General features: G+C 43.1%; 1 protein-coding gene across 1 annotated transcript in view; it reads right to left on the bottom strand.

Moving 5' to 3' along the window:
* Positions 1 to 26,197, bottom strand: part of CNTNAP5 (contactin associated protein family member 5) — an 886,665-nt gene that overhangs the window by 643,959 nt on the left and 216,509 nt on the right. Inside the window, exon 3 of the mRNA XM_080671382.1 lies at positions 16,669 to 16,862. Coding sequence (XP_080527508.1) covers positions 16,669 to 16,862 — 194 coding nt within the window. The remainder of the gene's footprint in view (positions 1 to 16,668; positions 16,863 to 26,197) is intronic.

Raw genomic sequence — 26,197 nt, forward strand, 5'->3', positions numbered from 1 at the left:
ATCTGAAGTGAAACTCAAAGGGTCTTCCTGGGAACTCATTTTAACTGCATGTCAATGGATGCAAATCTGCTCATTGGTAAAAGGTGGCTGACTTTGTTTCCAGACCAACTTCCATTTCTGTCATGTTACTTAGTAACCTGGATCTATCCACAGGAATAGCAGGTGCTTCATCTATTCTGGGAGCAAGTTGAGCAACAGCATCCCACCAGGGGAAATTCTCACCTGCGCAGATGCCCCACAGGCCCCCACTCTCTTACTGGTAGGCACCTACCATGGCATGGCCTCTGGAATTTGAAAATGCTACTGGCCCAGAAAATATATTTGGGAGCAGCAGCTGGGCTGTTTTTTTTTTTTTTTCTTTTTAATTATCTTTATTGTTGAAAGTATTACAGATGTTCCCTTTTAACCATCTTACATTTGAGAGAATAAAGCTGCCCTTTAGAATTCTCACAAAGTCTTGGACAACGTTCAACTTTGCATTCAAAGATGTTAATTGGATGACTTCTAATACTTCAGGGTCATTGCGGGGAGCAGGTGTCTGCATTGACTTATTCCTCCATGAACCCTTGCATCACTCTGATGGACAATTTACAAACTTTTACAGCTATGGACTCTAAGGTTCAGAGAGTTAAAATGCTGCTTGGGGTGACTTTGTTAGGAAGTAGTAGGGATTCAATATCAGATTTGCCCAAATCCAAAATACATGACACAAATCCATTTCTAAAGGAGAGTTTATTACTAGTAAATGCTCTTAAATTAAAGAGACTTAAATGCAGAAATATAATCCTGATCCAGTCTGAACCCAAATCCTCCTTCTCCATCATCTTCTTATCTAAATCTGGGGAGCACAGCATGGAGCAGCATGTACTCACTGCTGGATGAGCAAAGGTAGTTTAGACTGGGGAACAATTAATCAGTCTCCTCTCTCTCTGTTAGTGACCAGTATGCAAGAACTCTGCCAGTGGTGCCAATTATTTTCAAAATTCATTCATTGATTTTCTTTGGCTTATTTTTCTTGTTTATGAAAGAAAACCATACAAGTCATTGGACAATAGAGTGGGCGTGCGTTGCTGATGTGAACAGAGCCTGCACAGGGGAGGGCAGGCTTTGGTTCAGGAGGCCCCTTTCACAGCTCAGCCCTGCTACTCACAGGGAGCAGTTTCACATGAGCTCCAGGAGCTGCTGTCCTGTTTTAAGCAGGGATAACCTCCCTGCGCAGGCCCACAGAGGCATTCAGCACACATGCTGCTGGTGGGAAACACGATGTGTTGCTAGTGCCATTGCTTCTAAGGTGCTTGAAAGGTGAACTTGGGCAAAAAGGAAAAAGGACAGCCTGCAAGCCCATCAAGCAGACTCTCATGCAAAGGCCTCAGTTACAAGAGTTCGGAGTCCAGATTGGTCATTATATCATTAAAGTTCTATGTTTCCTCCCTTTGTTTCCTGCATTTTAATAAGACCTTGGCAACTAGTAACCAAACCTGTGGCCTGATCTATATATTACTATTGTTATGATGTTTAATTCCAACATCAAAATGTATTATGAAATAAATGGAATAAAAATCTTCTAGCCAAAACCGGTTTGGCTCAGTGGATAGAGCATCAGCCTGCAGACTGAAAGGTCCCAGGTTCGATTCAGGTCAAGGGCATGTAACTTGGTTGCGGGCACATCCCCAGTAGGAGGTGTGCAAGAGGCAGCAGATCGATGTTTCTCTCTCATCGATGTTTCTGACTATCTATCCCTCTTCCTACCTCTCTGTAAAAAATCAATAAAATATATTAAAAAAAAAGAAAAAGAAAAATCTTCTAAATTCTCTAGTAACTATCAGAATGGTCACACATTTGTAAGATCAACTTTTATAATTAAGAAGAAATCAAGATGAAACATATAAGATTTAAGGTATATGCATGTATATTAGACACATATACAGCATATTATATTTTAATTTATTTAATAATAGACATATATATATATATTTGAATCTATAAATCAATATTCCTATCATTTAAATCTATAAATATATCTACATATGTAACTTTAATATTAATAGTAAAGATATTATGAATAAACTAGAGGCCCAATGCACAAAATTTGTGCAGGGGGGGTCCCTCAGCCAAGTCTGTGCCCTCTCATAATCCAGGACCCCTCAGGGGATGTCTGACTGTTGGCTTAGGCCTTAGTGCTGCTGTGGAGGTGGGAGAGGCTCCCACCACCTCCGCTGCGCTCACCAGCTGTGAGCCCAGCTCCTGGCTGAATGGAACTTCTGCTTTGGGAGCACACTGAGCACCATTGGGCAGCTCCTTCATTGAGCATCTGCCCCCTGGTGGTTAGTGTGCATCATAGCAACTGGTCATTCTGGTTATTCCACCTTAAGGGTCTCTGGGTTTTATATATATATATATATATATATATATATATATATATATATATATACACACACACACACAGGGATGGGCAAAGTAGGTTTACAGTTGTGAGTACGTGAAACAGTTTAATCTTGTATTATTGTTTATTAATTATTATATTACTAGAGGCCCGGTGCACGAAATTTGTGCATGGGGCAGGGGGTGTCCCTCAGCCCAGCCTGCACCCTCTCCAATCTGGGACCCCTTCGAGGGATGTCCGACTGCCCGTTTAGGCCCGATCCTGGTGGGATCGGGCCTAAACGGGCAGTCAATCATCCCTATCACAATCCAGGACTGCTGGCTCCCAACTGCTCGCCTGCCTGCCTTCCTGATTGCCCCTAATCGCTTCTGCCTGCCAGCCTGATCACCCCTAACCACTCCCCTGCCAGCCTGATTGATGCCTAACTGCTCCCCTATCAGCCTGTTTGCCTCTAACTACCCTCCCCTGCAGGCCTGGTCACCCCTAACTGCCCTCCCCTGCAGGCCTAGTCACCCCTAACTGCCCTCCCCTGCAGGCCTGGTCACCCCTAACTGCCCTCCCCTGCAGGCCTGGTCTCCCCCAACTGCTCTCCCCTGCAGGCCTGGGTCCCCCCCCCAACTGCCCTCCCCTGCAGGCCTGGTCACCCCTAACTGCCCTCCCCTGCAGGCCTGGTCACCCCTAACTGCTCTCCCCTGCACCTGGTTCCCCCCCAACTGCTCTCCCCTGCAGGCCTAGGTCCCTCCCAACTGCCTTTCCCTGCAGGCCTGGTTGCCCCAACTTCCCTTCTCTGTTGGCTTGGTCACCCCTAAATGCCCTCTCCTACTGGCCTGATCGCCCACAACTGCCCTCCCTTGCAGGCCTGGTCCCTCCCAACTGCCCTCCCCTGCTGGCCATCTTGTGTCCACATGGGGGCAGGATCTTTGACCACATGGGGCATCCATCTTCTGTGTTGGAGTGATGGTCAATCTGCATATTACTCTTTTATTAGATAGAATAGAGGCCTGGTGCACAGGTGGGGGTCAGCTGGTTTGCCCTGAAGGGTGTCCTGGATCAGGGTGGGGGTTCCCTTGGGGAGTGGGGTGGCCTGGGCGAGGGGCCTGTGGTGGTTTGCAGGCTGGCCAGGACCCCTGGCAACCCAAGCGGAGGCCTTGGTATCTGGGGTTTATTTATCATCTACAATTGAAACTTTGTAGCCTGGAGCATAGCCAAGCCTTCTGCTTGCTCCGAGGCGGCAGCCATTTCTGTTGGGATTCATGTATCTTCTATCATTGAAACTTTGTAGCCTTGAGTGGAGGTCTAGGCCGGCAAGGGCAGGCGGAAAGCTTGGCTTCCTCCATTGCCGGGGAAACCCAAGCCTCCCTCCTGTTCTCTGTGGCTGTAGCCATCTTGGTTGGGTTTATTTGCATATTTGCTCCTGATTGGCTGGTGGGCATGGCTTGTGGGTGTGGCTTGTGGGTGTAGCAGAATGATGGTTAATTTGCATATTACTCTTTTATTAGATAGGATTTCCATCTGACAACTGTGAACCTACTTTTGCCCACCCCCGCATTAATTTAATTACCAACTCTGGCTTAAGTAACAGTATCACATTCTAAAAACCTCAGTGGTTCATTCATAGCTCTCCATTTAAATAAGGTCATTTGTAGGCTTTCAAGTTCCCAGAGGAGAAGTTTCCAAAGTTTTATTATTGAATTGGCCAACTTAAATATCTCAGAAAGATTTTGCAAATGGGCAGTTATTTTTAAAACTTCTCCACAATGTTATAAGAAGAAAGATTTTGCATTTTTCTTACACACAAAAATGTGGCTTTCCATTACCCAAAATGACAAAACCATTTCTTGAGTTGCCATTTAATTGTTTTAGAAATTATCTGTTATGTGACAAAACCATGTCACAAAGAGAAGGCCAACACATAATAGGGAGAGAAGAAGGCCATCTGTGGAATCGTAAGGCATAGATGAGAATCGCCACCAAAGAAGAAGCGGGGTCAGGGTGTTCTGGGCAGTGGCTCTCCAGCAATGTCAGGGGCCAGAGGAGCTGGCCAGCTGGGCAGGGTGTGTGGCCATCACCCATGAACCGCCTGAAGTGCATTTGCATGTGGCACATATGCCAGCGATGCAGTGCAGGGATCTGTGGCTGTGAGCAGTGTAGCCGCATCCAGCTTGGAGGAGTGTGAACTGAGGGCTCGGCCACCAAACAGAGTTCTGCTGGCAAGACAGGGTCCTCCCTGGATTTATGTGTTAATGGCAGTGGCTTAGGATGCCCCTCCCAAGCTATGGCTTGGTGTGGCCTCTGCACACACATGCATGCTTAAATTCTCACATACTTACAGCGTTAACATTAACACAGTGGCTGAAGTACAGCACCGCACAGAAATATGCAGCTGCTAGTCGGGGGAGGCCCAGGCATAGCAACAAAGCACAAGAGACCCACCCACTCAGGTAACTGGCTGTGGTTGGCGTGCTGCTCCCCCTCACAATGCCGCCTTGATCTGCCTGCACTGGGACTCCTTCCTATTCACACACAGTACCAGCCATGGGCAGTGGAGTTGTTTAGAACATCACACTGTCTGCTTGGTCCTCCTCAGTTCCTCCTTTGTTTCACAGTCTGTGCATGGCCTTCAGCCCTGGGTTATTGGTCCTCCTCAGTTCCTCCTTTGTTTCACAGTCTGCGCATGGTCTTTGGCCCTGGGTTATTGCAGTGTGTCATAAATGGGGTCAGATAGGACAAAACTGTGGACAACCCACGGCAAGATCAAAAGGCTCCGCGGGAAGAATTAATAGCACTTATTCTACTACCAAGTCGGAACCTTCCTGCTCTCATCAACATGCCCATCTGTGCTCATCCCTCCTTGTGTGTCGTCCCAGGCATTCATCTTACTTCTGACCAGCGATTTTAATTCTACTTTTGAAGTCTCCCTGATTTAGTGCATGCAGAATGTGTCTAACAGATGCTTGCTATCCTAAATTATAATTAGATAAGACAAGATGTTAGGGGTCCAGGATTCTCTGGAAGAAATTCTTTTGAGGTACATCTTTCTTCCCATATAAGGAAGCACGAAGCACGGAAGAAGTGCAGGTCAAAATAATTCCAGCCCAATTTTTATAACTCTCTCTCTTTACTTTCAATACTGAAAATTGGTCCCTTTCCTATGGACTTGTGAATTAATTTCCAAAGAATTCTGGAGACATAAGAAATTTTTCAAGGCTACAGTGGAGATCATGTGTGATCTCCCTCAGCGCCTCTCTAATGCAGAGCGGCCGCAGTGGCAGGAGGGTGCTCTCCGCGCGAACACTACCAACCACCACAGGTTTGAAACACAAGCCCACTCCTGCTGGCTCTCATTTTGCTGTGCTCTCTCCTTATGCACCTGGAACCCATGCTCAACAGGAATAGAAACATGTGGTTACTTCATTCTGCTTTTCTCCTTGTCATCCACTGCTACATTGCAACAGTAAACTTAACAATGCCTGCTTTCCTTTAGGCTTTGATTTTAAACACTCAAGAGACTCTTCCCTCCTTAAGTTTCAGCCAGGCCTCTAATCTTTCCATCTGGCTAGATCCAAGTAGACACTAGAGCTTCAAACTTGGTCTCTAGTCCTTTCCTTTAGGTGTCGGTAACTCCCCCAGGCCCTACCCCTAGCTCTTCTGTCTGCTCCCAGGACTCTCAGCTAATTGTCTGGAATGAGCCTGGGTGCATAACTGGTTTTGCCTGTAACCATGGAGAGAGCTTACCTTCTCCACTGAGCACTTATTTTATTACACACACACGCACACACACACACACACACACACACACACAGGCTGATTTATTAAGTTTCCTTTCCATTTTGTATACAAAGCCCAAAGAAGGAACAGTAAGAGCCAGTGTCCTCTCACTGGTGTGTTCAATGGGTGTATCACATGCACCTGCCTGCACTGGTGAGAGTAATGGCATCCCTTATTTATGAAGCATTGTGTAAAGTTTACACACACTCAGCCACATATAGTTTGCCCAGTATTCCTCCAGGTGAGCCCCCGACATTTCCTGGGATTGGTTGTAAGAGCATGTTCTCAGCTCTCCCCAGACCCCTTGGGTCAGAAGTTCTGCTGGGGACCCAGCAATCGGGTCTTAAGGAGCCCTTGGGACAGTGGATGAACATTACACATCACACACAACACAGTCCCTTTCCAGAGGAGAGAACTGGGCCACCTAAGGTTTTAGTCACTTATCGAAGTCACGGAATCTCTATCTGTCAGACTGTAAAGCCTGAGATAATTCACTTAAAGAGAAGAACTATGTATGGTAGTTAAAGACTAAATAAATACAGGGTAGTTAACAAGATTTCTTCCTCTCAGTCATTATACCTAGAGAACATAATGCAATCTAGATACATAAAGCATTTAATGCTTAGTTACATGTTAAAGTCAACATATTAACTCCAATTTCTCCTAATCTAAGGTAGGTATCTCCAAAATCTAACTGGTTTATACATCTTAGTAATACGACTTGAAGGTGTTTCCTGTGAACCATTAAGTGCCTTAACAACCAGATTAAGCTAATCATGGTGAATTTGGGAGAATTAATTTTAAGCTAATCATCAGCTTTTATATCAGCTGTTGGGTTGTAACCCATCACAAATACAGCCAGTTTGTAGGAGAGTTCAAACCTCTGCCCTACAAAGTGCCCCTATGAATATTAATCCTAAAACTACATGTTGACTGGCTGTCCCTGTGATGTGTTTACCTAACACAGGCATAGATGTGTGAAAGTATTAGCTCCTCTGAAACACCTTGGCACTGAGCAAGGAGGGGCTGGCCTCGAAGAGAGCCTTCACGGCTGAGGGGGAACAGAGGGCAGTGGAGGCTGCCAGCTCTGGGGAAAGACCAGCTGTGCTTCCACAGGCCCTTCTCGGCAGAGCCTCACCCAGTGGCAGGCTCTAGGTCAGTAAGTGCTTAGGACAGAGCCGTGGGGATGACTCAGGGGGATATTAGGCTTTGAGGGTCTTTGCTTGTCTCTTCTGAGCTGAATCCATCGTGATGGATTTCCCACAGTATTTCCCACTATTAGTATATCCCTCAGGGCAGCTGTATACCAAGGAGTCTGAGCCAGGAAGTGGAGAGGAAGGCATGCAAAGGGCCTTGGAGGCTGTAGGCATGTGTCTGCCAGAGCTGGGGAGACTAATCCCCTCAGTGAGGTTAAGTGCCATACAAGCAGTGATGGTGCAAGTGGACCCTGACCTCAATCACAAGCCGCTGCATTTCCTTCCAGGCCTCATTTCTGTTGGCCTGCTGAGTGGTGATAACTTCCTTTGCTGTGGTCTTCATTAAATCAGGGGCGAGATTCTAACACGCTGTATTCTTATCTGAGTTTTTAATAATACCAACTATGAAATGAATAGCTGTATTAAAAGCTTATATGTATACATGTGAGAGAGAGAGAGCAAAGGAGAGTGCTATCAACAAAATTTTGAAAAGTATATTTGACAGCATTTTCCTGTATGTAATCTTTGTTATTTAACACAAAAGCATTAAAATAAAATGATTGGCACATAATGAATTACTTGCTTTGGTCTGTAACTAAAGAAGATATGGAGTGCTTGCAGTCTACAATCTCTAACTAGCCATTCTCCGGGCTTATCTTGCTTAACAGACAGGGAAATATTGTACCTACATTGATTAACTCTCATACATGTCTGATACATCTTGCTTTAAGATCTTACTTACAGCATTTCTCCTGGTGTGAAGACTCCCCCACTCCATTATTTTCTCTTCCATCCTTCCTGTATTTGTGGAGTTTTTATTAGGCATGCAGCACTTTATAAGTTGCTGGAAGCCAGAGTAACAAGCACAACCACTGTCCTTCTGACTCATCGAAGTCCTTCCCACTCATGCATCACCCAGCACACCTTCTCCACAGCTTTGCGTCTGCATGGCTGTTGGTGCCATGCATGCACCTGTGCTGCACTGCAGTGCCATCCTCTGTCTCCTTAATGGTCCCACAGATTCACAGGAGGGATCACACACATTCACAGGAGGGATCACACACATTCACGGGAGGGATCACACACATTCACAGGAGGGATCACACACATTCACGGGAGGGAGTAATCACATCTTGCACCCTTTTTTTGAACAACATCCAGCACAGTGTTTAGCATATAATGAGAGTTTAAAAGATATATGTTGATGGTACTCAATTGTTTACTAAAATTGGTAGGTTAAGAAAATTATATCAAACAGCGATCAATACTCAGGATGTTCTAGGCCAAATCAGCAGAACAAATGTGTATAAATCAGGAAGAGCAGGGCATCTCTGGAGATCTGGGGAGTCACTTGAGGATGAAATCGAGGAACTCAATATGGAATGCCTTCACTGACCACATGAGAATGGTGCAGGGTGACACCAGGCTTCCCAGGAGAACAGACTCCAGAGCAGGAACATAGGCCATTGTGTCACACAGGCTGCAGGCGTCTGTGGTGAAGGACTGATGTATTTAGTGAGAGGAAACACTTTTAGAAGAGAAAACTGTGAACTAAATATCCTATCTAATAAAGAGGTAACATGCAAATTGACCATCACTCCAACACACAAGATGGCCGCCCCCATGTGGTCAAAGATGGCCACCCCCATGTGGACACAAGATGGCCACCACAAGATGGTCGGCAGGGGAGGGCAGTTATGGGCAATTAGGCCTGCAGGGGAGGACAGTTAAGGGTGACCATGCTTGCAGGGGAGGGCAGTTGGGGATGACCAGGCTGGCAGGGGAAGGCAGTTGGGGGAAATTGGGCCAGCAGGGGAGCAGTTAGTTGTCTGTCAGGCTGGCAGGGGAGTGGTTAGGGGGTGATCAGGCTGGCAGCCCACTGGGATTGGGCCTAAACGGGCAGTTGGACATCCCTCAAGGGGTCCCAGATTGGAGAGGGTACAGGCTGGGTTGAGGGACACACACCCCTGTGCACGAATTTTGTGCACCGGGCCTCTGGTGAATAAATATAAAATAATTAATGTATTTAGAGGGGAGTGATGGCTAGTGAGGATCTCACATCAGACTTGTGAGGAGTGGCCCTGCATGTGGGGACAGGGGCTCCACGAGCAGCCTTACTGCCGTATGGAACTGGGTCAGTGAAGAAACGGGATTGATGCCTGTTGTTGTTAGAGGATCTGAAAGGCCACTCTGCACAAGAGGAGGGAGATGTGTTCACATTCGTGTTGCAGGAGCAAACACTGTGGCTAAATGTATAACCACAGGAGGGAGGTAGATTTAGCTCCATGTGCATCATCTCTCCCAACTTTAGCCCCGATGATCCGTTTTACAAAATAATCACATGGAGATTTAGGCTGACTAATTCTAACCTTTTCTCTGAAACTAGTTGACAAGGATCCATTGTGATGGGGACACGTTCTGGGAATTTTCATGCCCACCGGTTTTCCCAGGAGGTTGGCCAGGCTGGGGTTGAATTTCCACTTTGTTTTAGCCCAGCAGGCTATTTTCCTCCTGTAGCAAATGTGTCCTAAGGCCCAGTCTGGGTTGCAACAGCACTTTGTCTGAGAATACTGGGTCTGCATTCCCAGGCCAGCACTGCTGGCTAAGGTCTCATCAGGTGATTAAGGTGATCAGGCTTTCTAAAGCCACAGTATTACTAGTACTTGTGTGATATGGGCTGGGTTCCTGGACCTTTCAAAGCCTCCGTTTCTTCTTCCATGCAATAGAAATGAATCATTAGTATTATTTAGAAGATATTAAATGATACCTTTGGTAATCTTACAAAGTACCTACTCATAGTGAGTTTATGCCACAATTATGAGTAGCTGACCCACAGAATTGAGCATCCAGGGATATACACACCAGAGACATGAACTGGATTCCCTGTAACCCATTGGATACTACAATCTAAATTTCTCTCATTTCATTTATAGGTGCCAGCCTTGTAAAAGGCTTTGCTTTAATCAATGGCCTCAACTCTTTAAGATTTTTTTCTTCTCCACAATGGTCCATAACAATGTGACCCTGGCATCCCTCATGAGTAAGCCTGCCTATGTTATGACATCAGGAATGATTAGAATGGTACCACTCTATAATGTATGACCTGCATCAAACAGAGGCTGATTGTGAATGCTTAAATAAATGAAGCATGGGAAAAATTAGTGAACATATAGATAAATCAGACCACTAATTCTTCATGGTCAATATTGAGGAATTCACCAACAGCAAATAGTTGTCTAAAACCAGCACTCCAGAGGGTTCACAAGAGTACCTTTGCAAAGGAAAAGTAAAACAAGTTATTCCACAAAGATGGACATGCATTTACCATTTATTATATGAGAATTGACTTAGAAAGGCAAATGGTTATGAAAAAGAGAAATTGAAAAACCCAGGATCTTTGCAGATTTCTTCTAGTTGTTATATTCTTGTACCTTCATTAAAAAAAAAATGCAGAAGGAGGATTGTAAAAATTACCAACATTTTTAGGTAATTATAGAAAGTTTAAACACGTTTACATATGTATAGAAGTCATCAGGGAAGACAAAGATTTTATCCTATATGCTCAATGAAGTCCTAAAAACTAAAATCTATTGAGAATGGGGATCTGTTCATCGTGTATAATGTGGCATTGGGGACTTTAGGGAAGAATCCACCACGGCTTCTGCATACCGACCTCCTGTGGTGAAGTTTCTGGATACAGGAGGTTAAGAGAATTGAGATGCATGCCATCTTATACATCCAAAACACATGGCAAAGGGTGATTGGATCTGGGACTGTGACTTTAGAAATTACCTTTGAGATGAGAGAAATACACTTTAGCATCTGGTAGAGCCTATCTTGTGGGTTGAAAACCTTGTAGTTGCTTCTTGCCTGGTCATAAATTATTAAATCCCTGTGAGTTCATTGACTATGCTGTTGTAGCTGAAATGGATGTACACTTTGCCATCAAGGAGGATATTGGAAACAATATAAATAACATATTTGTATCCTCATATAAGTTTTTTTGTGCCCATACCTAAAATACTTGGCATCACTAATTTTCCAAGAAAGACTGGGGAGCAAGGTTGCTTAAGAGAAATACAACTAAAATTATCACTGAAGTTTTACTATTGACTGAAAGGATGGAGATAGTCTAATATGTGAAGGGGAAGAGTTCCTGGATGACTTGTATAAGACCATGAGCGCTGTTGGTAAGGTGATTTCAAAAAAGGACACCCTATATTAAAACACAAGCACAAGTCTGTGAAAATTTAGACTGAAAAAAAACATAAAATAGAGGGAAATGCCATTGCACATAGGAAAACACATTTTAGAACACTTCAAAGTTGTATATAAAAACACAGGTGGATTGATGAAGGGTTTGAACATTCACAAGGACTCAGGACATAAGATGATTCATGAATACAAGAGAGACAGTGGTTCTTTCTCCTGGTTTATCTTTCAAAATGACAGAGGCCCTGGTCTAGGTGGATTTAATTAGAGAATTAGAGGTTCCTTTGTTCCAAATCCATCCATTTTACCATACATCAGCTAAATGGTGCTGCTTAGAGTTAGAGTCTTAATATTTGTAGTGTTTACAAATCCATGAGGGAGAGATTTTGGGTCTGCTAAGATTCTAAAATTGTTGCTAAGTTTGTCACTGAGACACCTTCACGCCTGAACATTTAGTAAAGCGAGGTCTGTGGCTTGTTCATAAATCATGACACATCACTAAGCGCTGCGTGGTGGCCTCACTCATGAACATCACTTTCTGCTAGAGCAGAAATACTACAAATTGGATTTTCAGGGCATGAATATTTGCTACTGTACATTTAACAGATATATGTTCAGGATTCTTGTTCCAAAGTGAACTTTGTAAAATCAAATACATCTCTCAAGTCCTGGTAAATTGATATCCATCCATGGTGCATACTGCAGTGGTATTGTTTGGTAAATCAATCTCAGAAAGTATTCCAACGCCTTATTTTCTAAAAACTGAGCATCTTTAAAAGACCTTGTGAGAGCCTCATTCAAAAGATTCTCCACATCTTTGATACACCATCCCTAATTAAGTCAATTATTTGACACTGACATTTTTACTTGTTGACATTTTTCTGAAAAGTTAAACATAGAGAGTTTTATAAAAGAACTAGTGGCCTGGTGCACAAATTTGTTCACATTGAAAGAAAATTAATTAGAGGAAATATTTTAATATTGCTATCCGCCCTTTCTCTATAATACAAGTGACAACCAAATTTATGATCGACAATGGCACATGTGATTGGCACCAGCGAGAGCTTTATATGTATCTCGCATGGGCGAGTCAACTTAGCCTTTTATATATACAGACAGTCCTTGGGTTACATTGGACTCAATGTATATCGTTTTATGGTTATGTCCTCATCTCCCATTTATTAAAAAAAAAGTTCTGTCATTTCAACATATGTACATATATGTTTTATGTTTTTTATTATTTATTTACCACAAGTAAAGGTCAAGAATTGTTATCTTTCTTTTAATTTTTTTTTACTGTTTCACTTCATTACTGCTGTGTATGTGCTCCATGTAAGTGATGTAGGTGCTTATGTAGGTGTGTTCTGAATTACAGCGAAAATCATGTTACATCACGTCATAGGAACGGATCTCTGACATAACCTGAGGACCTACTGTATAGAATAAACTTACTTAATTAGACCTGCTTTCAGATTTAACTAAAATTTTTCCAGCCCAGTTGAAGCACCCCAACTTCTCTTTAAGATAATTGTCAGCAACACAGCAGTAAATATCAACAAGAAGCAGATTATTATTGTAGATCACACAGGGAGAACAAAGGGTAAAATATTTAACTGCAGCAGTGTTTGACTATACTCTGCGCAGTGAGAAAACCTGAAGTCATTTTCAAGGTCCACCATTTCTTACTTCTTTTCAGTTGGGTCAAGTTTCTAAGCTTTATCAATCTCTGTTTTCCGTCTAAAGAAAATAAAATAGGATTCCACCGAGTCTCCTATCTACCTACTCCAGGACTTCCGTGAGGATCAAATGAGATGAAGTATGGGAAAACACTTCACAGACATTTGGTTACAGTGTAAAATGTTTGCATTGGCTATAAAGCAAGTCATATTCCTGGGCTGAGGAAACTGCAAGGAGGCTAGTTGCTAGGGAAGGGAGGCCAGTGTTGCTATGTGATGTCATTACTTGGACAGACACTTAGCATATTAGCCTTTTATATATAGAGAGAGAGAGACTAGAGGCCCAGTGCACAACATTCACGCATGGTGGGGGGTCCCTCAACCCAGCCTGCACCGTTTTGCAATCTGGGACCCCTTGCGGGATGCCTGACTTCTGGTTTAGACTGGATCCCTGTGGGATTGGGCCTAAACTGGCAGTCAGACATCTCTCTCGCAATCCGTGACTGCTGGCTCCTAAACCACTTACCTGCCTGCCTGCTTGATTGCCCCTAACCCCTCTGCCTGCCTGCCTGATCACCCCTAACCATTCACCTGTCTGCCTGATTGCCCCTAAATGCTCACCTGCCTACCTAATCACCCCTAAACTGTCTTTGCCTTGGCTCCTGCACCTGGGACCCAGGCTTCCCTCCTCTGGCCGGCTGCAGGCACCAGGACCTGGGCTTCCCTCCCATCAGCCAGCCTCAGGCACCTGGGACCCCGGGCAGCACCGTCCATTCCCCAGCTTTGTCAGGAAGGATGTCCAGAAGACTTCTGGTCTGTCTGGTCTAATTAGCATATTACCCTTGTATTAGTATACATATTTTATTTGACTATTGTTCTCATCTTTCTTAAGAGGCTTACCTCTGATAAACACAGTCTTATTTCTAACCTTAAATTTGAAATAAAAAGTAAAAGCTAAAAACTCCCAAGAAAACCAATCCAACAATAATTTGACAGAAATATCAATGAATATTGGCTACAATCCAGTTTTCCACATATCTGTGTATCTGTGAAGTGTTTTGAGTCTCTGAAGTCTCTGAAGAGTGTTCCTGATGCCTGATCAGCTCCCAAGAGTTAGAGCACCTTTCACAACCCAGAGGAAGCCACATGGATATTGTAACTGCTTTTTCACACACTGGAATTTAACATTGTTCTTACAGAGTGGCGCTGACAAAGTTTACATTTAAGATGAGAAAATTAATTGATTCGGGAAAAATTTTTAAAGTCATGTGTAGTGAAGGAGAAATAGAAAGTATGGTTTCACAATCAAGTCTATTTTGGATAAATCCTAGTGTTGTGTTCTGGCACCAGCAGTTTCTGGTTCTATGAGCTTGGGTGGGTGGCTGTTTATAGAAAAGTATATAAGTATACATACATATATTTATGTTTGTTTACAAATGTGACCTGTAATTGGTATTCAGTAGCTGTTAGTTTCCTCAATATTTATATAAGTGGATATACATTTTTCCAAATTTGAGCATAACTTATCATGGTGTTTATGCCCAATGTCACTGGATTCGACTCTTTCAGCTGGAATTGTGATGATCCCGCCACAAGTCTTTCCTCCTCCCACTGTTTGTACCTGAAGGGCTGATCCCGAGGTGACTGGCTCTCCAGCGCTCTGCAGGCGTTGTAAGTGCCAGGGGAGCCAGAGTGGGAGTGACTACCATGCTGCACACATCACTCCCTGCCTCTCCTTCTCTGCCCACCCAGCATCTTTTGTCTCCCCAGAAATGTGAAGGCTGAAGGCTATTTTGAGGGGGAAGCAATGGATGGAAATAGTCCTCTGCTCTCCAAATCTAGACGCCCCAGTCATGCTGCAGTACTTTAAACAACAGTAGTTCTTACTGTGTGTCCAGCAACAGTAAGCCTGGAGGCAGCGAGGACCTCCAAGACAGGCCCTGTCCTCAAAGTGCCTGGAGTCCCTTGGAAACACCGGTAAGCCAGATGGGGCAAAGCAGGGAAACTGGCCTCCAGCCAGCAGTTCAGGAGCTCCGAGCTGGGGAACTGCTAGTCCTTGCACCACATCTGATTCCGAGGACGGACTGAACGATGGCCATTTGATTCTAAAGAATATGAAACTCCTGGTTTTAAAAACTTAGACAAAATGTCTCAAAAATGCACTTCACTATGAAAAAACAGTCAGTCTGACTAAAAACACCAAAGGAAATAAATAGCCCCACATCTACTTGTCACTCGAAAGCCAACATAAATTCTTAAAATTGTTCCTTAAAATGGAAGATGTGCTTAATTCTTATTTCAAACCCAAAACAAAACAGAAACCTGTAAAATGTATGGGAGCTTCAAAATTGAGAAAAAAGTAGAATAGTTTCCAAAAGTTTAGTTTTAAAAATGAAGAAACCCATGATCTCTGTGAGTATAAAACCTAATATTACTAGTGACTGAGAATAGAGATGATGATAATATTCTCAAATTCAGTCTGCGATCACAAATCTTAACCCTCAATTTACCATTATTTTCCATTAGCAATAGTGATGGGTGGTCAATTAAGAAATAACAAAGAATAAAAAGTTGATTTTTTTTCCCATTGAAGTGGGGACAGCACAGAAAAGCACACGTGTGAAACCACAGCAGTTTGAAAACTCACTTGGCAGCGATGCCGGGGGAAGCCCTGAGGAAATATGAAAAGGAAAGAGTAGCCTATCAGTTGCCAAATCTTCACACTGCGTGTGTACTTAGAAAAAAAATACACATTTGGCAATGCTCTAAACTAAAAGTGACATAAACGAACACAGTATTTTGTTCAGTGCGTGAGTATCTGAGGCCTCCCCGCGGCCCCACTCTGCCTGCGTACCCTTGCCCGCCGCCTGGTTGGGGCCTTGCACTGCCAGGCCCAGAGTTTGGGGCTGTTCTTTACTTCCAAGCTGAAGATGGTTTATGAAGAAGAACAATTTTTAATGTATATTTGTTTTGTAGTTTTCAGCCTTTCGATTGTTTTCTAACAGTGGATAAAGGCTGTGGGCACAGTGGCTCCAACGTCAGACCAGAGGACAGGTTCTCATGCCCAGATTCAGAAGATGTGCAGCTTTGCTTTAGCTTTGTAACTGAGCTAGTTGGGTTACATTCCCATTGACGATCAGACTCTGATGACGTATTTCTGTTTTTATAGATGAAAGAAGTGCGGTGCTGTCCGTGAATTACCCACAATCCCAGAAAAGCAGGAAAACACTAACGTTTTTGTAACATACATCTCAATGTCCTAGGACCTGGAGCCACGCTGGAGACGGGCCTATATATGGCCTAGTTATGTGTGGATGAGCACTCAACAGCTATTAAGGTACCCACAATCTGGACACAGAAAAGTGGCAGACAAGATTATTAGTGACCATGATCACATCTCAGTTTCATTTATCTGGAGAGAAAAGATCCCTACCCAGATGCTGTCTTCTTGCTGGTACTGTTTCCAGTTGTGTCCTGTGTCACTGAACAGGAGGCTGTAGCTCGTCACCCAGTCAGAGCTCCCGTATCTCCCCTGCGTGGCCACTGCGGTGACCTCCACTCTGCCCCCCAGGTCCATCTGGAGCCACTGCTGAGCGTTGGAATCTTCCGGAGACCACCCGCCAGCTCCTGGAAGAGTATCAGACACAGAGAGGTGGTGACATCTCACATCTCACGACTTTGATTCTCAAACAGAAATGAAACAGTGTTCAACTAGGACATCTTTACCCCAAATATATCGTGGCTCTGTGTTTAATCCCCTGGTAATTTCATCACCCAACTGACTGCCTCATGGTTGCTTTCATGGATTAACATTAACCTCCAATGCTGTTTCCTCCATTCTTCCTTCTCTCTGTCCTCAGTCATCACAGTTTCCATCTCTTGCATTCCTAGTGGATTTTTTACAACCTTTTAACATGTCTTACATCCTCTGCTTCACTAATACCCCCTTTCTTCCTTCTTCTCATTTTCCTTTTAGCCCTCTTTCTCCTTTCTCTGCTCATTTCTCTCAAAATGCATCCTATTTGGAGATCAGTGTTTTGCTGTGGGAAAATCACTGACTATGCCTTTGAGAGGTTTGTACTCATTCATCCACCAGAAGCATGCTGGGTGCTGGGGAAAGAGACCTGCAAAGGCAAATGAGTAAAGGGATGTGAAAGGAAGTGTGCAAGAGGAGAACACAGGTGCAGTGGGAGCACAGAAGACAGGCTAACCGAGGAGATCGGGAAGCTAAGGACAGTGAGTGTGGAGCTGCAGCCTGAAAGAGGTATGGCTGCTTTCCGGGCAGACGAGGCGGGACAAGGACGCGTTGGAGAGACCAGCCAGAGCCCAGAGAGCAGCTGCACACACCTCAGAGACGCGGGAGAGTGCCGCACTCCTGGACCTGTGTGTGACTCGGGGTGCTGGACACACAGGGACAGTCTATCATGGGACACACACCGTTGGGCCCCAGAGTTTCCATGTCTGACACACTGGAAGTTTGCAGAAAATCAGTATTAGCCCTTCTAAGCACCTTCCTTTGGGCATCAGGTCCGGGAGTTAACTGAATTTTTATTTAGCGGGGATAGCAATAACTGCCATTTTATTTCAGCCTATGTCATTGACAATCATTTTAGAGATGCCACAGTCTATTTTCCTGTTATCTTTGGATGAGTCAATTGGACTTTTTGGCAACAAGAAGTCTGAGCCTGGCTCTCTCTAAAATCAACAAAAACATATCCTTGGGTAAGGATTAAAAAAAGAGAAGATGTGAGTGGAAGAAAGGTGTGCCACGTGCAAGCCATCAGTCTGGCCCCATCGCCTCTCCTCCCACGGCTGAGGAACACGGTTGATAGCCGGGTCCTGGGTGAAGGCAGAGCCTCGGCACGCGGAGGAGAGCATCTGCTACCTGAACACCTGCCCTCATCCGGGATGCGGATGAGAACTCAACAGCTATCGCGTTTGTGCCACTGCACACGGGAATGGATGTGCTGCTGCAGGTCAGCCTCCCTGAACACATAGACAATACCTGCAAAGTGGCAGCATAATTCCCATCACACGGCTGAGGAACCTGAGGTCCAGCAAGTTTAGAACACCTGGCACTCTGGATTCAAGCAGAGGTATTTGAGACTACTATGCAACAGGAAAAAGAAACAAAAAGGTTTCTAAGAAACCCCAGAAAATTAATAAGGATGAAAGGCATTGGGAAGAGGCATCGAAGGAGCCAGATCCCCCAGCTCTGTCATAACCTCCATGTGCATGGTCTTCAATCAACACCCCCAACTTCTCAAAGTGGCAGGGAATTTTAAGAAGATTTCACACTTACAAGAAATCTAAAGTTACCCTGAAGCTCCTCATTATTTCCACTTCATCTTTCCATTTCAAGAGGTCTTTCTTCTTAGTCGGAAAAAGTAAAGTTGTATAAAATACATAACAGCAACAATATTAAAACATGACAAAAAATCTGTATGGTGAATTCTTTTGAGCGGTGAAAGTGCTCCTTCTAAATGACTTCTCTGCTTTTTGCAGGTAACATATTTTCTAGTATCAGCATGCCTCTTTTATAAACTGAGGTCTCATTAGCCATATCTATATGGTTTATTGCATAAAGAGTATACGTAGCAATTTGACAGTTGGTGGTATGATGTAGGGCTTATGACTTTTGTGAGACTCCTCACACTTTAACTATTTTTCTTTCACCCCCAATAATCCAGAGCTAGGCTTCCCAGTTATTCTTTAGAGTGTTTTCCTTCATTTATTCTAATTATTCTTCTCATAGGCATGTATGATAAGACTTATGTTGAGGGTGAAACAACAAAAAATGACAAGGAATTCACCCCACCACCTTTAAAGTATAAAATCACAAACGGCTGACCAAAAGCAAACAAACACAGGGAGAATTGTTGCTAAAACAAAGATTTCTTCAAATTTGTCTAAAGAAAAAAATCACATCTCCCTTTTGCCCACAGTAAAAACCTGTTTATTAATCCCCTGAAATTAACCAGATGGAATTGTTGCTGTTAGCATTCCTCAACACATCAAGGATTATTCAAACCCAGGAGCCTTGGCCTATGCTCTGAAATGTAGGAACGTTCTCCAAGATAACTCCCAAGACCCCCGCCCCCTGCTGTTGAAGGTGCTCCCTGCACCAACAGCTAGTGGGCCAGATGCCCAGGGTAGCCACGGTTGCCATGGCAAACACTTTGTTTCTTCTACAGAACAATAAACGTGTTTTAAAAAAGGATGAGAGTAGCCTGAAGGTACTGTTTGCAGTTGCTCTGAGGATACACCATACCCACGCTAGCTTTCTGTTTCTGAATTATTCTCTAAATTGGGGGTGTAATATACACACAGATACCTGTGTTTGGCAAGTTAAAGGTGTTAACTAAGACTGTGCTGACTGTAATTGTGGCTGTGGTATCAGTGAACATTAACTGCAATTCCCATAAATCCCATGGTTTAAATTTACAGAAATTTAATGAAAATTTAAAGAATCATTTTAAAGTTGAAAGAAAAATAACCTCATCTTAGATTTTTGCAGCATTTTTTCAAAAATTATTTTTCAAAAATTTTCAAACATGGGATATTGAATGATTTGGAGGCTTGATCTAGTGCATTGCCAGCACAACCCAAGCCTCTAAGTCTATATTCTACATTATTAGACTTTCGGGGAAAAGATGGTAAAAGGAAATGTTGAACTAAAAATGAGGAGACCTGGTTCCAGGCCCAGCTGTAGTCCAGACAGGAGATGAAATGAGAGATTCTCAAATGGCTCGACCATCAGCAACACCTAGACTAGAGAGCTTGTAAAGGCCACACCTGCAAACTCCTTGACCAGACTCTTGATAAATGGCTCAGAAGCCTAACCTGAGAACCTGTATTTTTAGAAAAGTTCTCAGGACATGCCAGGTGGTTTGGGAAATGCAGGATGAGATAGCTTCTGAGGTGTCAGCTCTAATATTTGACGGATAAGCATTTCATTAATTAAAGATGCATAGTGTTTTTGATTAATAAAAACAAAAATAAATAACTATCGCCGAAACCAGTTTGGCTCAGTGGATAGAGTGTCAGCCTGCAGACTGAAGGGTCCCAGATTCAATTCCGGTCAAGGGCACGTACCTTGGTTGCGGGCACATCCCCAGTGGGAGGTGTGCAGGAGGCAGCTGATCGATGTTTCTCTCATCGATGTTTCTAACTCTCTATCCCTCTCCCTTCCTCTCTGTAAAAAATCAATAAAATATATTTAAAATAAATAAATAACTATGAATTTTGAAAGGTTAACATGGTGGTGTGTGTGGGCAGAGAAAAACTGACATTATTTAAGGGAAGGGGAAGGAGGATGAGAATTCCAAAGGGAAGGGCTGAACAGCACCCAGCCAAGGGGGCTTGGGGTGGATGATGGAAGCCCCCAGGAGCTGGGGTTTCATCCTGATGCACAGTCACTGGCAGGAAGCTCTTGTCAGTGGGCCTGGGGGCTAAGCTGGGCTGGGAATGCGGATGGAATGCAGGTGTGTGACCAGGTGCCTTCAGGACAGTTTTCATTTCTTACATGGTCTGACTCCTAGTGTCCAGTGAGTTTTTCCTGGTCTTTTATTCTGTGGTGGGAAGGTTACAAATGTCCATTAAGGATTGCATTGCCCTACAATCTTAACATTTCTCTCCTCTTTCTCTTTGTTAGTAGTTATTCTTAATTTTTAACATACATGTCTGTTCCTATAGCAGCCTGAAATTGTTGACCATATATTATTTCATAGAGACTCAAACCAATCTGCTTTGGGGAGCTGCTCTAATCCTGAGCAGGGCAATTGGCAATACCTGATCCCAATGCAGATGACTCTCTTGACATAATTTGGCTATAGTCTTCTTCAGGGTGTGGTTCATTTTTTATTTTTCCCAAAGGTTGGGAATGGTATGCTGAGTGGAGTTTTTATGGGATACTCAGGGCTGAGGACACCTGCTGAGTGACTTGGAAGGTAAAAGCCGGTCCTGTGGCAGCCACTGCATCACTTGTCTGGTTTTGCTGTTTTTCTGGACCCAGAGCTGAAATACAACTGAGGCCTAGATATTATCTTTAGGGAGGAAAAGGTCAGGGGATCTAAACCACTTGATTAATTATATGAAAAACCAAGGATCCACACTGCATGACTAGTTTCATGCTAGGGTCAAAGAAGCTGAGCCACCTAACTTCCATCACGTTTGCGTGCAATTCCTGTAGACTTGGATGAATTCCTCAAGTTGAGGTGCCCAGTGATGTCTTGCAGTTCCTTCCTTGACATCTCTAAGGAAAGTAACCTTTGTTCCTTACCTGGAAAGACTACCATAAACCATATGATCACACAAGGTACCGGGTTTTCTCCAAGGGACACTTCTTTTTTTTTTTTTTTTTTTTTTCTTTTTTTTAAATATATTTTATTGATATTTCACAGAGAGGAAGGGAGAGGGATAGAGAGCTAGAAACATCGATGAGAGAGAAACATCGATCAGCTGCCTCCTGCACACCTCCCACTGAGGATGTGCCCGCAACCAAGGTACATGCCCTTGACCGGAATCGAACCCGGGACCTTTCAGTCCGCAGGCCGACGCTCTATCCACTGAGCCAAACCGGTTTCGGCATCCAAGGGACACTTCTTAAGGCTTTCTGGTGACAGTCACAGGCAGGCATGTCTCTCTTAGATATGACATCCCAGTCAAAGTCTTGGTTAATAAAACCACAAATGGAAACTGGTTTTATTGAATTCATGCAAAGAAACACATTGCCATTACTTATTCATTACAAATTGCCAAATTCTGGAGAGATAAGGTAGGGAGAAAAATATAAAAGCTTCCATATTGCTTATGAAGCCATAATATACCAAATTGTACCAGGGAAATAAAAACAAGCTTTCTTGTAACTGGAAGACAGAAAGATTTTCATATAACTAATATTTTGTTTGTCCTTAAGGTTTGCCAGTATTTTATGTTTTCAGTCACTCTTTAGAGGTCTATAAATTTTCACTTACTTTAAAAAGATGACCTGCTTAGAAAGCTATAATTTAGAGTAAGTTGGAGTTCTTGTTAGGAATCTTTTCAAAGACTTAACTAACACATTTGCAAATAAATCAGAGCAAAACAATAATGGTCTGTAAATTACAAACTTAAATGATATGATTATAGACTTGGCCATAAAACAATTAACAAAGAACCTTGCTTTTCTGTAAGATATAACATTTCAAGATGACAATTTCTTAGTAAATAATTATTATGAAATGACATAAAATAACAATATAAAGTTTATAATTTAGATTCAATGTACAGTTTTAAAAATATATAAAGAACAAACAGTATGCAAAATTTTAAAATGTTGCACATGGCTCATTGGAAGCATCTATTGCCAGATGCCTCCCATAGGGAACTATTACTCTAGGCTTGTCCGGTGTCACTGACAAGATATCTATTACTTCTGAGAACTTCCTGTTTAAACTTGGCTCTGAATATTTGCAAGTTCTTTCCTAGAGGAGACTGGAATTTCTAGAATATTCATTTTAATAAAAAATATATTCTTATTTGTCAAAGTTTTCCATGTAATCTTCCAAGCATATTAAATAAGCCTAATTAGTTTAAAAACTTGGGAGAAAGAATGAATCCTTGAGGTAATTCAGGGCCCATTGGGATAACTCAAAATCATTTCTCTATTAAAAAATGTCTTCTGAAATTTAAATTTTGGGAAGGTTGTCAAAATATTTAACCAAAAAATTATATTAGAAAACTTTTGTAACTCTAGGTAAAACGAATATATAGCTTTATGGTCATAACTTTAAAGAATGTTAATTAAATTTACACCAATTTCAATATTAATTATTTTGTCTAGACCATAGGATCCTATTTAATGTATATAAGTATTTAATTTCTGTAGCCCAATAAAACATTATACCCTAGTGGTGCCACCTGAAGGCAGAAAACACATTACATTTAACATACAGACACATACATGAAGACTATACACATGATTTAAACACAGTTTTAACAGCTTCAAATTCACTTTGTATGCCCTAGCTGGTTTGGCTCAGTGGATAGAGTGTCAGCCTGCAGACTGAAGGGTCCCAGATTCAGTTCCAGTCAAGGGCACATGACTGGGTTGCGGGCTCAATCCCCAGTAGGGGGAATGCAGGAGGCAGCTGATCAATGATTCTCACTCATCATTGGTGTTTCTATCTCTCTCTCACTCTCTTTCCTCTCTGAAATCAATATATATATATATATATATATATATATATATATATATATGTATATATATATATACATATATATATATATATATATATATATATATATATATATATATATATATATTAAACTGACACATTCTTTCCTTTAATTATATTACCCAGAGGCTTAGAAAGGCATGACTAAAAGTGAGATTGTGAAATGGTAGCCCCGTTTCCCTAGTGAGTGGTCAATCGGGTTTTGGGAGAAAGAGGTTTTGGTGAGTGATCAGAGCACAGCACACAGTCCCTGTGTCTAATAAAAAATGTGGGCTTACCTGTCACGTCAAGGCTCACCCTTAGCTCTGTCCCTTCATAGATGATGTTCTTGGTGGGGGCTATCTGGTGCATTGGGCCCCATCCATTTGAGGCCATTGTGTGGGTGTGTTTTGGTCTAGGGGCGCTCCATTCCCTGAGACAGTCCCCATTCCAGTGGCCAAACTTGTGACAGAGGTGGCACAAAACTTGAGGTGACATATGGCTTAGCGCTGTTTCTATGGGATAGTTTTCTTGCTCTTTCTCTGCCCTGTCTCAGATGTTAAAAACACTGAAAGTTATTTCTACCAGTTGCTCAGTGGGGGTTTGGTGTCCTAAGGCTAGTTTTTATAATATATTTTTTTAATGTCTGGAGCTGTCTGTTGTATAAAATGTATCCCCACAGTGCTGGACCTTTGACAGACTCAAACAATTCCGTTAACAGGGTTTCTATTTATAACTAGAGGGAAGTTTCCACCTGGCTCCCCATGCCTTCTAAATTATTTCTTGTCTAGTGCATTCATTTTTGCGTGGCCCCTTCTTCAGATCCTAAACCCTTGCTGCAAAATGTTGTGGCACCTAGCAAACTGCTGGTCAGACCCAGCACTAGGATTCCTAGTGCCTTGTGTGACATGACCAGCCTACAAATGTGCTGTCTGCCCCTAAACGCTGGAATTGGCAATGCTGAGACTCACAGTCCCCACAATAAAATCCTACGGGGTGTTTGGGGCTGGGGTTTGGATGAGTGTGTGCTTTTTCGTAGTGTGCCTCAGTTGCTTGGATGTTTGCTTGCGACCTGTGGCTGACTAGTACAATCTTGCCCATTCCAACCTAGTTTATCCAGTCATGGGAGTCTTCTAGTGGCAGCAGTGGCCCTAGTGGCTTTAAGTAGCTTCCTGAAAGTGGTGGCCCCATGGGGAGCTGAGAATCTCGGTCTTACTGCCCTCTTCTTAAAATGAAGTGACTCACTTGTCAGTAGGAATCAGGAGGTCTGATGATCTGGCACTCCTGCCGCCACTTGGGAGTGCAGAAGGCCATGTTGGACCCTCTTGGGGTCAGGGTAGGGAGAGGGAAGAAAGGGACTTCCCTGCTGGATATCCCTGTACAGACCACTAAAATGAAAGGCGAACATGATGGTGTGTGGAGGCAGGTTAAATAGGCATCTCAGACGGTGGATAAAGAAAACATGACTATTTAAGGGTAGGTGTTGAGGGATGGGATATCCAAAGAGATGGGCTGCACAGCACCAAGCCAAGAGGTGACTGGCAGGAAGGTTTGGGGCTGAGGTGGTGGGCTGGAAATGCAGATGGAATACAGGTGTGTGGCCAGGTGCCTCAGGACAGTTTCCATTCCTCGTATGGTCTGATTTCTGGTGTCCAGTGAGTTTTTCCTGGTCTTTTCCTCCTGTGGCTGGAAGCTTACAAATGGCCATTAAGGATTATATTGCCCTACAGTCCTAACAAAATTGTTTCTGGATCTAAGATGGACAATCAGTTTCAGTTTGATTCCTAACCCCAACCCCAACATGGATGAATTCTTAATGTCAGAATCACAATTGCCAAGCAGATATGAAATTTGTGAATTCAGGAATAGCCACCTTTCCTCTTGCTTGGAGGGTTCTTCTCACGCTCAGTGAGCCCTTGGCTCCTTTTCACCAACTCCCTCCCAGAGCCTTGGAGAGTCTATCCCTTCATTCCATTAGCTAATGGTCTTTTCTCCGTGCCCAGCACTGCCCTAAGCACGTGGCCAGCATCAGCTCATTCATCACCACAGCAGCTCTGCATGGTAGGTATTATTACCAACCATTTCACAGGTGGGAAAACTGAGGCCAAAATGATTGGGTAGCTTTTTTAAGATCACTAAGTAGTAAGCGGTAGAGCAGGGGATTCAAATACAGAAAACCAGCACCCAGGAACCCAAACTCCTAACCACTCACCTACACAGTCTCTGAACAGCAAGGATGGGCACTGTCCTATACTCCTCCTTCTTCCCCCCTTTAGCAGTTCTGACTAGAATCACAATTCACATTGAAAACTTTTGTTACATCTTACTTGGTTCTCATAGCAATCAGCAATAGTACTTTTAATTTCAATTTACCAGAGAATCCAGTGGCCACTAAGGGTCAACTAGCTCATTCTGGTTATATGGTTATATGGCTACAGCTACTAACCCAGTTCTTCTAAGCTCTTGTCTCTAGAGTTTATATCAGAAACTAGTGTCTTGAACAAGCAGAAAATTACTCAGATGGAAAATTCTAAGGAAGGCTTAACAACAAGAGGCCCAGCTCAGTTCTCTGCTCAGCCCTCTTCACCACAACACTTATTCCCAACTTCACATTCCCAACTTCACATCCTAAGCATGAAACAAAATACCTGGTCAAAAATACTGAAATTCCTTTTCTACACTTATTTCCACTTCTAATTCAGAAAGGGAAATGATAATTGATTGATGTCACACACTGGAAATGGGCAAAAAATGGATTATATGCAA

Source organism: Plecotus auritus (genome assembly GCF_963455305.1).
Source record: "Plecotus auritus genome assembly, chromosome: 5".
Taxonomy (NCBI): domain Eukaryota; kingdom Metazoa; phylum Chordata; class Mammalia; order Chiroptera; family Vespertilionidae; genus Plecotus; species Plecotus auritus.